This window comes from Malus domestica, chromosome 05, assembly GCF_042453785.1.
Source record: "Malus domestica chromosome 05, GDT2T_hap1".
Taxonomy (NCBI): domain Eukaryota; kingdom Viridiplantae; phylum Streptophyta; class Magnoliopsida; order Rosales; family Rosaceae; genus Malus; species Malus domestica.
The window spans coordinates 3409001-3427069 of record NC_091665.1 but is presented as its reverse complement, the minus strand read 5'-3'; the positions used below and the strand labels follow the sequence as shown (position 1 = coordinate 3427069).

At 35.5% G+C, this 18069-nt stretch overlaps 1 protein-coding gene and 1 long non-coding RNA gene across 2 annotated transcripts; one reads left to right on the top strand and one right to left on the bottom strand.

Annotated features, from left to right (window-relative positions):
- The first annotated feature begins 4252 nt into the window (after window positions 1–4252).
- On the top strand, window positions 4253–4970 carry LOC108169557 (uncharacterized). Its single transcript, XR_001785817.3, has 2 exons — window positions 4253–4366; window positions 4835–4970. It is a non-coding gene; the product is annotated as an uncharacterized lncRNA (long non-coding RNA).
- Window positions 4971–8885: 3915 nt separating this feature from the next.
- LOC103416302 (pathogen-related protein-like) lies at window positions 8886–17772 on the bottom strand. Its single transcript, XM_029101850.2, has 4 exons — window positions 17474–17772; window positions 17137–17269; window positions 16729–17030; window positions 8886–9228 (listed from the first exon to the last, which is right to left on the bottom strand). Exons 1-4 carry the CDS (start codon window positions 17606–17608, stop codon window positions 9085–9087), a joined length of 714 nt encoding a protein of 237 aa, XP_028957683.1. The 5' UTR covers window positions 17609–17772; the 3' UTR covers window positions 8886–9084.
- Window positions 17773–18069: the final 297 nt, after the last annotated feature.

Genomic DNA, 18069 nt, shown 5'->3' with positions numbered 1-18069 from the left:
AGCTCTATGGTTTGGCTAGAAAATGGCCTGAAAGGTCATGGCTCGCTTGGGTTTTGATCTCGACGATCCAAAAGGAAGTTCGAGGTAAGGTTAGGTGTTATGGGTTCGTGAGGACGAGACGAAGCTCATGGTGCTCTTGGTTTGGGTGGTGGTGATGGTGATGCTCCGGTCTTAGCACCGGTGGTTTTATAGAGAGAGGAAAGTGCTAGAGTGAGAGACACGGGAGAGAATAGAGAGGAGAAAGAGTCCCGGTTTGTGGTGGAAGAGAGGAAACTTGGCAAGGAGAGAGTGGGGAGTTTCGGGATGTGTGGGCCCCACGGGCCAAATATAAATTAATAAATATTCAAAATATCCAAACATAAAATGTTAAAATAATAAAGTAATAATATGATAATTTCAAAAAATATATATATAATATAAAATAGTATTTTTTCACAATGGTATTTCTCGGATTTGTAGTTTTGTAAAATCTTCATCGTAGCTCCAATTTTGATTCTACTTGCGCCTACATGTTCGTACCGTCAAGTACTTCGGGAGTACAGTAAAGTAATAGCTCATACGCGTCATGAACTAAAGGTCAATGAAAGTCAATAATCTTGCATATAGGGCATTTTCGCCAATTCATGCTTTTAAATTTTATAAAATCGTAAAATTAGGGACGGGTTGTCATAATCTACCAACCTTAAAAAAATTTCATCCCCAAAATTTCAAATAGTATTATAGCCAAACCAGAATAATAACTATCGTCATACGCAACATAAGCGGAGATAGGTGTCTACATAATCGGCTAAAACTATAAAACATACAAAAGCAATATGTTCTCTAAGGTCCGGATAGTTCATTCAGACTGACCGTTAGTCTAAGGGTGAAATGTAGTATGTGACAAAATTTAATACACATGGCCTTCAAGAAGGCTTCCCAAGACTTGGAAGTGAAACACGCATCACAGTGAGATACAGTAGTGTCATGCACAATATGCAACTGAACATTGTAATTCACATATGCCTTGGCTAGTAGATTCATTATGAATTTCTCTCGAATGAGTGAAAAACTATGTCGAGAAGGCTAAAAGAACAATCTGGAATTTGAGAGTCAAAACAAGTCCAACAATCTAGAATACAAAGTAACTAGATTAATGTATAACATCTTGCTACAACGGTAGCTTCTAGAATATTCAATCACCAACATAAAAGATTCGTTTAGCAGAGTATTTGTTGGGTGATTGAAGCATTAATGGTCAAAACTAATAATTAGACATCCGAGCGATTTTCCTAAACAGTATGTCCGCCCCAGAAATAATATGAAGTAGTATAGGGTAGACACGTACCCAAGGCTGATTGGAATGCCTTCTGGCACAAAGAGGTGAATATGGAATCATAATCAGAGTAGATGTTGGTCGAAACGTCAGAAAATCTAATAATTTCAAGATTGATGAATTTTACCAAGCGGTCTAAACGTAGTCCCTCTAGACCAATGAAAAGTGAGTTAGCTTATCAAGCCGGTCGATAGCCACCGAAACATCACCATAATCTCCACATGGGCAAGATATCTCATACAAGGAGCTTAGGGTGATATTTTTCCATCTCCATTTGGATACAGGAAGTGATTATAACCACTCGAATGATTTCTTGATGGTTTGTAGGTAACGTCATATCTACTCTCATGAATTCTAATTATAATGAGGTAGGACATGCTGAAAGTGTTCCAAGGGTAGGTATGTCTTTAGTTGTGGTAACTGATAATTATGTTTGCACAATCAGGATAACACATGATGGTGCAATTCTAGACATTGATTTGGCTTTTCCATCGCCACAGTCAGAAATCTAGTTCCTTTTAAATGAAGATGTATTTGAGAAGTTTGTGAGGTTGGTAAAGATTTTGGACACGTTTCTCCACAGAGAAGTGTCATCTGGTTTTTCAAGTAAGAATGATAATTGTTAACTCAAGGTCATGAGTAAGATGGTTCATTTCATATGGTTCCAACTGTTGAAAACACAAGCGATACTCCGCCATGTTGCAATAGTACACAACCAAAATATACAGAAATACGTCATCGTGGATTTCAAAATTCTTGATGTTATCGAAAGGTGTACGAACAAGGGTAGTTAATAGACAACACCTCAGTTGTCACAACTTAAATCATATTCCACGTCTTAGCTAAATTGATTTTTCCTCAGCCAACATGAAAGGAAATACACCACTACTGAAAAGTCACTAACAAACTACTAATAAAATCAACAAGGCAAAGGATATGGCATATTTCACAACGATTTGTGGAATATGAAATTTTCTACAATTGGAACCTTTTCGGAAATTGACAAGAATGTCGTCTGTAGAGATCACGTCTTCCAAGAAAAGTACTTATCTAAACAAAGGTAATATTTGAGGAATTTAGTATAAAGCTGGCTATTGGTGTTTTGAAAATTTAATCTTGTCGCTAAGGTAGGTGAGAAAATCATCTATAAGACTACTATGAATTCATCAGGCTATAGAAGAAAAATGGGCTCAAAAGGTTGGTAAGGTAGACCATCAATTCGAAGTTGAGGTTAACGATTTTAGTTGTCACCCCATTGAGTTGCTAAAATCTAGATACGAACTAAGGTTCGGCCTTTTACCTTCGCGGGTAGGTTTGAGGTTCCCTTAGTAAGGTGTTTGCTTGGGTAATTTCCTAAGTGGTAAATTCTCGCAACTAAGTTTCCTAAATGTCAAAGGAGTCGTTCGAAAAGGTGTAGTACAAGAAAGTAGATCAATGGTGTACTTCACTCCACCATTTGGTGATATCCTAAGTAAAATTTTGAGAAATGACGCCAAAGGTATACGCCCTCGAAACGTATCATACTACTTCCTTTCATAGCGCCACGTGTTAATAGGTATTCACAGCTTCCTCAATACTCAACTCGCTCTTACTGTAGGAAACTAATTTGTGCTTCAAACTAATATTTGCTTATGGAGGTGATCAGAAAGATGGCTGGTCGAAGTGGTTATGGTTACCTAAGTGGAAAATATGGTTAAAACAACTACAAGTTTATTGTTCTCCAACAAAGTTTACTCCTAAGTTTCCAAGATTTAGTTTCTTCAGCCTAAGTAGTCACTGTTAATCAATCTATCAATCGCACTACTAATTAACGCATATATCATACTTTTGATATTTTTTATATTGTTCGTTACCCTGAAACTGTGAACCGGTGTTCTGGCATAAAGGTGTCACTCCCAGACACACGAGTTCATGCAGAGGTACTCTGACATGAACAGGATTGGGTGTAATAATGATTTACGCTCTAGTACTACAATCACGTGAAGACTGGCGTTATGCAAAACACATACAAGTCCTAATTGCCTATAGCAATCTAGGACAAGACTAGCACCTACAATTTCTTAACCAAATTCAACCCATAAATATCAAAACGAAGCTAGGAAAGTATAGAACAAGATTATACATATTTGAAAGTCCAATGGTGGCCGGAGATGGCCTGAATCTCGCCTGAAAGGTGATTGGTCCGTTGGAAAATGGGTAATTGGCCAAAAAATTGGACAAACTTTAAACGTCCATAACTTTGTCAATACTTAACGAAATTGAGTGATTCAATTACGAAAATCATACCTCAGGACGAAAAGAACAGATTGGTACCCTCCTCGATGGCTAACTTACTGTGATTTGATCGAAAAATGTCTTGAAAGCCTCGAAGGTCACCAAAAACTTGGTAAACTTTAAACGTTCAACTTCTTCAATACTCAACGAAATTGAGTGATTTAAAAATGAAAATCATACTTCTCGACGAGATGAAGAGAATTGTTCCTTTCTCGATGGCTAGCTTGCCATGATTTGGCTAAAAAATGGCTTGAAATGTGTGAGATCCCATAATTTTATATATTGTTTAGAGTTATTAGGATGAACTATAGTTAAACATTATGCAGGTAGCGATCAATTATCATATAATATGTCCCATTTTAAATTATTATCTTTTTTTCTTTAGCAGCCACGTAGGTTACAGGAGGTGGCTTAAAAAGGCCATGCAATATGAGGTAGTGTGATGTATTAGAAGTGAATAAGAAATCCAGTTGCTGAGTGTTCCAAGCTATAACTTGGATGTGGCTTCAAATAGCCTTAGGTGGATGCACTGTATCATTTCCTCCTTATTTGATTGACACCTTGCATGCCACCATTGTCTAGCCGCCAAACCAACCAATTAGAGTCTTGTGCTTACCGTTTCCTACTAGTATAAATAGGAGCTTCACTCCATTTTTTATGGAAATAAGGCAGGATGCAGTGTTGGTGTTCATGTAGAAAGAAAGAGAGTTTAGAGTTGGACTTTGATGTGTTGATCTTGTTAGTTAGGTTGTCTTGCCAAAGATTCGAGTTATCGAGGTGAGTGGTTTATGTAATGTGTTTAAAATATTCTTATTTTCTGATAAATGAAAACCATGAGATATCATGGGTTTTGAGCTATTTTTAAATATATCTCTATTTCAAGTTAAGCATGTTGGATTTTGTGAAGTACTTTCAGAGTTATTATATATATGATCAGTGAATTGTTTGAGATGTTCATGGAGCATAAGAACTTTGGTGTTGCATTAATCCGAGGGATAAATGTAAACTACACACGGGGACATTAGGGCAGAATGACCATTAGGGGTCATGTGGTGAGTTACAATTTATGAAGGATATAATGGACACGTGAAGGGACGATGTGATATGGAATTATGTGGCTAAAGCTTTGATATTATTATTTTATTTTATAGTGTGATTAAAATGGCAAGCTTGACTGGCATATTACATATTCTACTCACTGAGCGACGGTGGTTGTTGCTCACCCCTCACCTATTATTTTTTCAGATGAGTTATTTGGCAAGACAGGTGATAGACGAGCTGAGGTTGTGTTAGATAAGGGTTTTAAAGATTTTAATCTATTATTTTTGTACACCCTGTAAGAATTTTAGAGTTATTTTAATAAGAGGAGTTCATTTTCCAACCCGTGTCAATTTTCTTTTATTTATTTTTACTTTTATTCGCGTTCCAGGCGCGAGGTCTTATTTTTTTTCACCGACCCTGGGTCCAGGGCCTGACAAAAGGTCACAACTCAACTTGGGTTTCGATCCTGACGATCCAGAAGGAAGTTCGAGGTAAGGTTGGGTGTTCTAGGTTCGTGAGGACGAGACGAAACTCGTGGTGCTCTTGGTTTGGGTGATGGTGATGGTGGAGCTCCAATCTCGGTGCTGGTGGTTGTATAAAGAAATGATAGTGCTAGAGTGAGAAAGACAGAGAGAGAATAGAAAGGAGAGAGAGTCCCGGTTTGTGGTGGAGGAGAGGAAACATGGCAAGGAGAGAGTGGGGAGTTTTGGCATGTGTGGGCCCCACGGGTCAAATCTAAATTAATAAATATTCAAAATATCCAAACAGAAAATGTTAAAATAATAATATAATAATATAATAATTTCAAAAAATTATATATACAATAGTAAATATTAATTTTTCACAAAAGTATTTCTCGGATTCGTAGTCATGTAAAATCTTCATCGTGGCTCTAATTTCGATTCTGGTTGCACCTACACGTTAGTACCGTTGAGTACTTCAAGAGTACGGTAAAGTAATAACTCATCTAGCATCTAGGGCATTTTTGTCAATTCATGGTTTTAAAATTTATAAAATCGTAAAATTAAAGACGGATTGTCACAGTTTCTGTTTTACTATTTTATCTTCGTTGTTGTTTTAAAGGAAAATTAGTAAAAATTGTATGAGAGATTACTCACATCTATGCAAATTGGATGCTAAATTCTTCAACGAACGTGGCAATATGCCAATATGGCATGCATAACGATAACACCATTATCATGGTAAACGAAAATGAAATCCACCATTTTTAATCTCTTATTGACTAAGGAACCAAACTCTTGATTTTAAGGAACCTAACTCTTGATTTTCTTCCTGTACAATATATATGGGTAAAACGATACTGATGGATATAAAAGAATTTTAACTACACTGATTAACTTTTTTTTTCTTAATCAGAAATTACCAAAGTGATAATAATGACCAAGCATAGTTCAGTTCTTGAAACCAAATTCTATCAGCCAAAAAAAAAATGTGGAGTGGGTAGTGTGCAATTTATAAATTTCATTTTTTGTGTACAGTGGGCGGGTGCAAAAAGACCTTGTGATTGAAAATAATAAGAAATTGTTGTGATGGACACACACCCACAATTTATAAAATAATCACTTAAGAAATATGAGAATATCTAAAACAACACATCTGTGAGGTGTGTAGCGCATGTGATGCAAAAATGCCTCTCGTATGCGCGTGCAGAGTGACTAGTACAATTTAAGTGAACTTTCATGAAAATGGCTTGGACTAAGTTTATTTTAATAAAAAAAAAAAAAAACCATGCTATAACTTTATTTAATGGAAAAGACTTAAATTTTAATGAAAAACTCTTAAATTTTAATAAAAAGGACAAAAAAAACTTAAATATTAATGAAAAAGACATAATTTTAAAAATTTTAAAAAAATTAACACAAGGACCTGCGCGCCCCTCACACAAACTGTTTATGAAACTTAATGGTACTATATTGTTTATGAAACTTAATACACTATTTATGAAACTTAACGATACTACGTTGTTTATGAAACTTAACGGTACGACACTGTTTATGAAATTTTCTACACTGTTTATGAAACTTAACGGTACGACATTGTTTATGATATTTTCTACACAGTTTATGAAACTTACTACGCTGTTTATGAAACTTAATGGTACGAAATTGTTTCTGAAATTTTTTACACTATTAATGAAATTTAATGATACTACATTGTGTATGAAATTTAGCGGTAGATGCTTGTCCCGGATTTTCAAGTTCTTTCACTATAATGCAATAAAAAGATTAAAAAAAAATATACATATAAAAATAAAAAATAAATGAATAAAAAGATGATAGAGATTAATGTCCACGCCATTAAAGTCATGCATGGCTAATAGCTCAATACCATTACTAGAAAAATGGGTAATGAGTCCAACAATGTTGTCAATGATGTTGCTCCACCCCTAACCCCCAACCATCCTAACCTACACCTGACTGACTCCCTCCCAACTATACCACCCCAAATGTGGTTCTGAATCGAACGAAACCCACTTCAATTTGAATTTTTAATTTTAGAGAAATAAAATATGCTTAGATTATGTAAAAGGGTTATGCAACTGAAAGATTGGTTGGATGCTCTTTGCACCCACCTTTAGTTAGGTTTTTTCTTTTTCTTTTTCTTGTCCTTATCATGAAATAAAGTTATAGGATAATTTTTTATTAAAACTCAAAATTTTGAAGCTCTTTTTATTAGTTTTCTTATAATTTAAAGCTTCTTTCTTTGACTTCTCCCAAATTGTTAGCATGAATTTATTTTCTTTATGGATTTAACCTTACGTACATATAAAAAAGGGTAATTTTGTATAAAATCAATAAAAAGTTACAATATTGACAATAGATCAACAATATTTATGTTAATTATAAATACGTCAATCATTTATTATGATACTTAAATGCATTTAAAATAAACAACAATTATAAAATCTGCCACTACAGTTGTCACCCACTTGAACTGACACACTCTTTCTCATATTTTTATAGTTTTGGAATAGGTCAATACGAATTCAGACACTGCAATGCAATGTCTGTTTCCTTATTCTGTTTTTCACATTTGGATTCAGACGTTGTGTTGCAGTGTCCATTTCCTAGTTCTATTTTTATATTTTTTTACATTTGGATTCAGACACGGCATTGCAGTGTTCATTTCATGACTCTGTTTTTTTTTTTTTTTTTTTTTTTGACATTTTGATTCAGACACTAAAATGCAATGTCCGTTTTCTAGTTATGTTTTTTATGCAGTATTTGATTTGGGCTTCAATTAAACCATGTCGAAAACCAATTTGTCTTTCGTTCTCCATCCCAAACCTCTAACCCAACAAAAAAACCCAAAAAATCAACTTGAACGTTGATGGCCTGTCAATTATAGATTCATGGCTTGTATTGATTCATATATCAATGAGAGAGAAAGAGAGAGGGAGAGATTTTTATTGCTAGGTTTCAGTTATGGATTCATGGTTTGTATTGATTCATCAACAAGAGAGAGAGAGAGAGAGATTTGGGTTATTTTCATGTACAGAAAAGAGAAGATTTTTTAGAGGGATGATCATAAACCTTTTTATGATTTAATTTGGGGCAAAAAAGTAATTTTATAACTATTTATATGGGCTTGAAACCCATGTAACATTCCTCATTGACCTATATTTAATTAACAAAAATATTTCATTGATTAAGTTCAAAATAAAAATTAACTATTGATATATGATTCATTAATAAAAAATTTATTGACCGTTTACTAAATTTCCTTATAAAAAAACTGTTCTGACATATTGATTAAAAAACTATACATACGGAGTGTTTCCTCTCTCTCTTTCATACATTTCTTCTTATTAATTCTTGCTTCTTTGACTATCCAAGTAAATAACAAAGTCGGTTCCTTTTTTTAGTCCGTCCTGCGTTACTGAGCAAAGAAAAGATCCGCTGCTCGTCAACGTGCCCTCTTGGCATCAGCACAGATAGTTATCTTAACTATAGGTGGCAAAACCACCACCCTTGCTTCTGCATGTCCTAGGTACAGTGAAAGCAATTACATAAAACAATTTCACTGTTATGAGACACCTTGATTCAATAATATATTTTTATTTAGAGAAAAACTTGTATATATTATAGCATTAGTAGATAAAAAAAAGTCAAGTAATAATAAACACGTTTTATATAAATCTTTCTCGTATCACAAAGAGGATAATTATAGAGCAATGTTTTGGTCAATCTGTAGACGTGTGAGTATGCAGCTGCTATCGCTCGGTTGATGCATATAAAATCAAAAAAAGCATTAGCATTCATGCAGAGCTTCTTTATTTTTCTTTGAAACATTGCACAAGTACTTCACTGATATTTCCATATAAAACAGCTTAATAAAAATTCGAAATATATATAGCTAGGCTTTGTCCTAATAAGGGCATAAATTATTGATTGGCTAGCAATACAATTATCTTTTATGGATGAGTTACTAAGCTACCCTGTGCTCCTCAGGACCGGGCAGCTTGAAGCTGTCTCTTCGGAAGAAGTACCCAATTTCGCACCCTTCAAAAGACCTCCAAGAAGTTGTCCAGGGTCATAGAAAAACTCCACCTTAACAATTTTGTTGTGCTCGTCCACCTGTTTGTTTGGCGAGTTAGGAGAAATAATTAATTAATATGAAGAAATATTTTTAAGCCATGTGAGTCTGTGATATTACGTGACGCAATAATGAGAAACTTTTCTAGTAAGACTAGTGTAATTACCACATCAGATATCCACTTATGTTATAGCTGTTGAAAATGCCAGTGGGTAATGAATGCCCACAGTCCATTGGTAGAAGTTTTCCAGTATTGGTAGAAGTTTTCAATGTCCATACAAATTGAAAACTGACTTTGGGGGATGCAGGATATCATATTGTCAAAAAGGGTGTTGTAGATTTCAAATGTAGTAATACGAGTTGCTCTATAAATAGAGCACTCGACTGCAATCAAAATATAAGGAGAAAACAAAGAGAAAGAAATCTCTTCCTCCATCTTTTATTATTCTCTTGTGCTATCGTTTTTCAGTGTGACATTTTACACCTACTTCATTCTATTCACTAAAAGGGTTATATCTCTAACTTTGACATATTTATAACACGTTATCAGCATGAGTTTCTAAATATAACTATTACTCATTCCTCTTCGCCGAAAGAAAAAATGTTTCCTCTAATGTTTTTACTGTTCATCTTCTTCCTTTGCCTCAACTGCGCGATATACCCTCGCGACGAACTATTTGCTCCATGTCTGCTTCTAGTTCTCAACCTAACAGTTACATACATCTTTGATTTCTTATTTGGTATAGATATTGATTACTAACCCAATATTTATTTATGTTGATTTTACTGCAATCCAAGATGGTGCGGTACAATCGCCCATCTTGAACTGCAAATTTAATCTTACTGCGATCCAAGATAGTGCGGTATCATCGCCTATCTTGGACTACAGATTTAATTTTACTGCAAATTTTAGGTGGAGCGGTATAATCGTCCGCCCTACCCTACATATTTAATTTTCCTGCAGTTTAATTTCATTGCAATTTTAGGTGGTGCAGTATAATCACCCACACTGCTATGCGTATTTAAATTTTTCCTGCTACTTGAGTGGTGCGGAATAATCGTCCATCCTATGTTATATTATTTCAATGAGAATGGTGCGGTACAATTGCCCTCCTCATTCATCTTGAAAATCTCGAGCCTGAAATTTCGAGTGCTTATCATTTTGGCCTGAAGATCAAAATGAAAAATTTGTAAGAACCAGAAGTTCTAACACTATATTCCTCCAGGAATACATATTATTGCAAGTTCTTACACATCTCATTTTCTTTCAGAAAATGGCGAACTTGGCAAAGCTTGATTTTGCTGCCCTGGACATTACAGGGAAGAATTACCTTACCTGGGTACTGGATACCAAGATCCATCTGGAAGCAGGGAATCTTAGAGATATCATCAGGGAAGAGAGCAACTCATCCTCTCAAGATCGGGTGAAGGCCATGATATTTATTCATCGCCATCTTGATGAGGCACTAAAGAGCGAGTACTTAACGGTTGAAGATCCGTTAGCTCTCTGGCAGGCCTTGAGAAGCAGATACAATCACCAGACAATGGTGATTCTTCCAAGAGCTCGCTATGAATGGACTCACCCAAGGATCCAGGATTTCAAGTCAGTGGCAGAGTATAATTCTGCGTTGTTTAGAATTACCTCTCAGATGAAGCTATGTAGGGATACTATTACTGAGAAAATGTTGCCAGAAAAGACTTTCAACACATTTCATGTCTCTAACGTGCTCCTGCAGCAGCAGTATAGAGCGCGAGGCTACACTGAATACAACCAGCTGATATCTGTACTCTTGGTAGCTGAACAAAACAATGAGCTCCTAATGAAAAACCATAATTCCCGACCTACTGGATCTGCACCATTCCCAGAAATGAATGCTACATCCCTCGAAGTGAACGCCACATCCTCTGGTGCCGATAATCATAAACGAGGACGTGGCCACAAGCGAGATCGGTGGAACAGGAAAGGCAAGAACCATGGTGGTCAGTTTCACAACCAGGTTCTAAGGCATAATTCAGGCCTAAGCTTTAAAAGTGTGAATCACCACAAAGGCAAAGCTCACATGAACAATGCTCCTAGAAACTCTGAAAGAGCCTGCCATAGGTGTGATGGTAATGGGCATTGGGCGCGTACTGTTGTTTAAATCATTTATGTTTGATGTACTTTTATTATGCTAAACTTGTTTAAAACTAGTTTTTCAGATTCAATAAAAGTGGCATGTAAATTTCCTGTTATAACTTGCTTTTAACTCTGATTCCCTTACTCAGAAAGCATGGATAAAAACTGTGGTTATTCTCAAAATATGAGAAATGGCGGAGACATTTGTCTTGCAAACTGCGCAACAACGCATACAATACTTCGAGATCGAAAGTATTTCTCAAGCTTGATGCTTACAAAAGTAAAGGTAACAACAATATCAGGCCAATCAGATGTGATTAAAGGCTCAGGGAAAGCCTAGATTATGTTACCAAATGGAACAATATTGTCCATACAGAATGCGTTGTATGCTACTCGATCGACTCGAAACTTGTTGAGTTTCAAAGACATACGTTTAAATGGATACCACATTGAAACGAAAAGTGCAAAAAATGTGGAGTATCTATGCATTACCTCCAATGATACCCAGAAGCGTATATTGGAGAAGTTGCATGGTTTGTCGAGGGGATTGTATTATACATACATAAAGACAGTTGAATCACATACTGTCATGAACCAGAAGTTCATTGATTCAAAAATTTACATGCTTTGGGATGACTGTCTGGGTCATCTAGGATCCACCATGATGCGTAGGATCATTACCAACTATAATGGACATCCATTATTGAGCAGAGACATTGCTCTCTCAAATGATAACCTTGCAAGGCTTGTTCTGAAGGGAAGTTGGTAATTCGACCAGGCTTGTTCTAAAGGTTGATGTTGAATCCCCATCATTTCCACAAAGAATTCAAGGGATATTTGTGGACCTATCCAACCATCTTGTGGACCATTCCGATATTTTATGGTTTTGGTTGATGCATCTACTAGATGGTCACATGTTTGTCTCTTGTCTATTCAAAATATAGCTTTTGCGAGACTTCTTGCTCATATAATTAAATTACGAGCACAATTCCCAGATTATCCCATTAAGTCAATCCGACTTGATAACGCTGGTGAATTTACGTGTCAAACTTTTGATGATTACTGTATGACATTGGGCATTGATGTTGAACACCTTGTTCCTCATGTCCATACTAAAAAATGGTTTGGTAGAAGCATTGATAAAGTGGCTTCAGTTAATAGCTCGCACTCTGCTTATGAAAACCAAATTACCAGTCTCTAGATGGGGACATGCCATTTTACATGCTGCATCATTGGTTCGATTGAAACCTATAGCCAACCACCAATACTCTTCAGTACAACTCGTGTTTGGGCATCAGTCAAACATTTCACATTTACGAGTTTTTGGTTGTGCTGTTTATGTGCCTATTACACCCCCGCAACGCACTAAAATTGGACCTCAGCGTAAACTAGGAATTTATGTGGATTTTGATTCACCATCTATCATCAGATATTTGGAACCCTTGACATGTGATATGTTTACAGCACGTTTTGCTGATTGTCACTTTGATGAGACAGTCTTCCCGTCGTTAGGGGGAGAAAAGACCGTTCCAGAAGAACATAAAAAGCTGACATAGGTTGTTCCCACCTTGTCTCATTTTGATCCTCGAAGCACTCAATGTGAAAATGAAGTGAAAAGGATCATTCGTCTTTAAAGCATTGCCAATCAAATGCCAGATGCATTTAATGATGCTATGAAAGTGACAAAATCACATATACCAGCTGCAAATGCACCTGCAAGAATTGATGTCCCTGTTGGACAAAATAAAGTGACAGCGAATGATTCATCTGGTGTACACCTGAAGAATGGTAGACCCTCAGGTTCAAAAGATTCAGCCCCTCGAAAGAGAAAGACAAGGGCACAGCTGAATCCAAATGAAATCATTCAGGAAGAGAGAATGAATGATAAATCCACAATTCATGATTTTGGACTACCAGAAAAAGGCAATGTCCTTGATGAGACACATGTCCCTGAAGAGATAGAAGTACATGAAAGCAAAGAAATCTCCATAAATTATGCTTGTACTAATGAATTGTGGGATCAGAATGAAATAATTATTGATGATATGTTCGCATTCGCAGTAGCCACTGAAATCATCTTAAGTGATGATATTGAGCCCCGCTCTATTGATGAATGCAAACAGAGACATGATTGGCCTAAGTGGAAAAATGCAATCTAGGCAGAATTAAATTCCTTGGAAAAACGATGTGTTTTTGGACCAGTAGTCCAAACCCCGCCTGATGTAAATCCTGTGGGTTACAAATAGGTATTCACAAGGAAACGCAATGAGAAAAACGAGATTGCAAGATATAAAGCACGACTCGTTGCACAAGGTTTTTCGCAAAGACCTGGAATTGATTATGAGGAGACATACTCTCCTGTAATGGACGCAATTACGTTCCGTTACTTAATAAGTTTAGTTGTTTCAGAAAAACTTGACATGCGACTTATGGATGTCATCACTGCGTATCTATATGGAGAATTAGATACTGACATATACATGAAAGTCCCAGAAGGACTTAAGTCGCCTGAAATAGCTAAAATACCATGAGGTATGCTCTCGATCAAATTAAGGCGCTAATTGTATGGGCTGAAACAATCTGGACGAATGTGGTATAATCGTCTTAGGGAATATTTGATCAAAGAAGGATACATCAACAATGTCATTTGCCCTTGTGTGTTCATTAAGAAATCCAATTCTATATTTGCTATAGTGGCAGTATACGTTGATGATATGAACCTAGTTGGAACTCCTGAAGAGCTCAATAAAACTGCTGAATATCTGAAAAACGAGTTTGAAATGAAAGACCTTGGAAAAACGAAATTTTGTCTCGGCCTACAAATCGAGCATTATGCTCGCGGAATTTTGGTCCACCAATCATCTTATATTGAAAAAAATCCTAAAGCGATTTGGTATGGACAAGGCTTATCTACTTAGCACGCCAATGGTCGTTTGTTCTCTGGACGTTAAGAAATATCCATTCCGTCCAAAAGAAGATGATGAACTAGTCCTTGGTCTAGAAGTACCATATCTTAGTGTAGTTGGTGCTTTGTTGTATTTAGCACAATGTACTAGACCAAATATAGCTTTTTCAGTTAACTTGTTAGCAAGGTTTAGCTCTGCTCCAACAATTCGTCATTGGAAAGGTGTCAAAGATGTATTGCGATACCTTCGTGGGACAACAGACATGTGTCTCTTTTACTCAAAGAACTCCACAAATGACCAGATCCTTGCTGGATATGTAGATGTTGGTTTTCTCTCTGATCCGCATAAAGCCCGCTCACAAACTGGATATGTGCTCAAGAATGGAGATACAGCAATCTCATGGCGCTCAACAAAGCAAACATTAGTTGCTACATCTTCAAATCATTCAGAAATACTTGCTTTACATGAAGCAAGTCATGAATGTTCTTGGTTAAGATCAATGATCCATCATATCCGGAATTCATGTGGTCTAACTTCGAAGACAAACACTCCAACTGTCTTTCATAAAGATAATGCAACATGTGTTGCCCAAATGAAGGAAGGATTCATCAAGGGCGATAAAACTAAACACATATCTCCAAAGTTTTTCAGTGCACATGAGCTTCAGAAGGCTAAAGTTATTGAAGTCAGATAAATCTGTTCCAATGAAAACCTGGAAGATTTGTTCACCAAATCTCTACCAAAATGCACGTTTCAGAAGTTAGTGCAAAGTATCGGATTACGTCGACTTACCAAACAACCAAATTTGGAGAATGCGGAATCAGGGGGAGATACATATCAGGAAGAGCATCCATGATACATGCATGTTGTACTCTTTTTCCTTCGATTAGAATTTTTCCCACTGGGTTTTTCCTATCAAGGTTTTAATGAGGCAACATAAGCTTATTTAACACTATATCAACAATCCAGGTAAAGTTGTACTATTTTTCCTTTGTTATGGTTTTTTCCCACTGGGTTTTTCCAAGCAAGGTTTTAACGAGGCAACTGATGTTGATATGTGGGCATCCAAGGGGGAGTGTTGAAAATGCCAATAGGTAATGAATGCCGACAGTGCATTGGTAGAAGTTTTCCAGCATTGGTAGAAGTTTTCAATGTCCATACAAATTGAAAACTGACTTTGGGGGATGTAGGATATCATATTGTCAAAAAGGGTGTTGTAGATTTCAAATGTAGTAATACGAGTTGCTCTGTAAATAGAGCACTCGACTGCAATCAAAATACAAGGAGAAAACAGAGAGAAAGAAATCTCTTCCTGCATCTTTTATTATTCTCTTGTGCTATCATTTTTCAGTGTGACATTTTACATCTGCTTTGTTCCATTCACTAAAAATGTTATATCTCTAACTTTGACATATTTATAACAATAGCATATATATATACTTATAAATAAGATATCCTAAAATACAAAAAGTTCATTTGTGTTATAACTGGTGAATTAATAACACCGCGTAATTATTACGTTCCGGTTAATGAAAATTTTCTTCTTTTTGGTGGGGTTTTAGGAGTCCACCAAGATTGTTAAACTTGTACACTTGTTAATACTTCTTTAATTCTAAAACCTAGATCTAGCTAATACGTGTGTTAAAATTTATAGAAAACTAGATTTTAATCTATAAATAAGATGAAATTTAGAAAAATGTCTTATACAAGGTTAAAAATTGATTTTAGCCTCTAGGCTCCATTTAATGCCACCATATGTATTCAATGCCTCTTTTTAATTTATAATTTTATGAATTTAAATTTTAAGAAAATATTATAAATTTTAATTCTCATTATGGTAAGCATCTTATATAAGAAAATATTTTCATAGAGACTTTTCGGTGCACTTATGTTTTTATATATTTTCTTATCTGTCACTAATTTATTACAATATATTTAGGTACGAACTTTTAGGTACACTGGGTTAGTATAATATGTTTAGGTGCATACATTTCAGTACATTAGTTTAGTATAATATATTTAGATACCGACATTTCGGTACACTAGTTTAGTATCATATAGTTAGGTACAGATTTTTCGGTACACTTATGGTTTTACATATTTTTTTATGTGTCACTAATTCACTACAATATATTTAAGTACGGACATTTAGGTACACTAATTTAGTAAAATATATTATGATATGGACGTTTAGGTACACTAATTAGAGAAAGTTAAATAAAATTAATGAATTAAAACGTGTGTAATAATAAATTTTAATTTTAATGTAATAACATTAAGTAAGTTATCTATTGAATATTAAAAATAAAAATATAATTTGAATTTGAATTAAGTACACATTAAGGGAGTAAAATTATTATTCAATCTAACACCATGTTTTTATTAAATTTTAATCTTCTTGATTTATCCCCAAGATGAAACCCTCGTTAAGCTAGAGATTTCGGTTCGAAACCCTCCTTTGTAGACAAAAATAAAAGTGAGAGCACCGTTGGATTGGCCGAGTAGGGTTAGAGATGTACCGTAAAAATGGCCATTCCGAAGACTTCAACCATTTCTCCAGTGGGAGCATGGCCCTTGAAAGGGCCCTCCATATAACCCCAGTGCCTGAATTTGTAGATAATCTCTGGTGGCCCTGAATAAACTTGGAGGACCTCCAACGCAAACCCACGAGGGAATGTTGTTGTGAAAGCCTTGTGGGATGATTCTGCTGTTTCCTCATCTGGATTATATCCCCTGAGTTTCTCAGGCAGTGAGGTCTGAAGCAAAGGGTTATATCCTCCTCCAAGTTTCCCTATTTCTTCAATATTTATGCCTTTCCTTCCTGATCAAATCATAAAAGTACTAATACTTAATAATTATATACTGAAAACATCAAGTACCTAATTAATAAGAATATTGGATTGCACTAGCTACTGGTTAATTATTACCATTTAGACTGAAAGTGTACTTGTTGGGATCAATTGATTTGATATCATCAAGGTTGGACTTATGGAAAAGCTCCATTTCCCATGTTTTTACAAGGTTCTGCACCTCTTCTTCTAGTGACCTGGGTGGCCATATCTGAATTTGACACAGATTTTAATTGATCCATCAAAGGAAATGGTACACCTCTTGTACAAAAATAGAAAGGGAATGATGAAAATCAAACACACGCCACAAAATTAATTAGTAGATTGTTAATTATAACTAGAATTGATAGCAAGCAGTCGCACACACGCATATATACAGAGAGAGAGAGAGAGAGAGAGAGAGAGAGAGAGAGACCTTGGTTCTGCCTTCCTCAAAGAGCTTGTTAACAACATCATAGGTAGGGGGACCAAACTTCCATTGGGTGTTCTTTTCTCCTTCTCCAGTCAAATACGAACGGTACTTGTCTCCCTCAACACCTGAAGATGCCATGTTCCATATAGGGTAGAAGCAAAGACTACTGCTGGATATAATTTTTCACTTGTAATTTCTTTCAACAGGGGTCCAATTATATAGGCAAAAAATAGTGATGAAGATATATAATAGTTAGAAAATAAAAAAAAGTTAATAACTTATGACCAGCCAGCCAGAGGATCATTTTTCGATGAGGTAATGCTAGAGAAATTAAATTTAAAAACTAAATGATGTGTCACCAATAAGAAATAAACATGTCAATCAACACTTAAATAATAATTAAATTACCAACTTCTATGTCATTTAGTTTACAAAATTTAATTGATAAATTTAATTTTCCTAGCATTACATTATTTCTCAAACTTTTTCTTTTTAAGGTTACAGTCGATTTAAATAAAAATTATTTTCAAACAGGAAATATGCTTAAATGCTAAAAAATGTGTAATTATTATTTATTAGCTACCAACCGGATAAGTCAT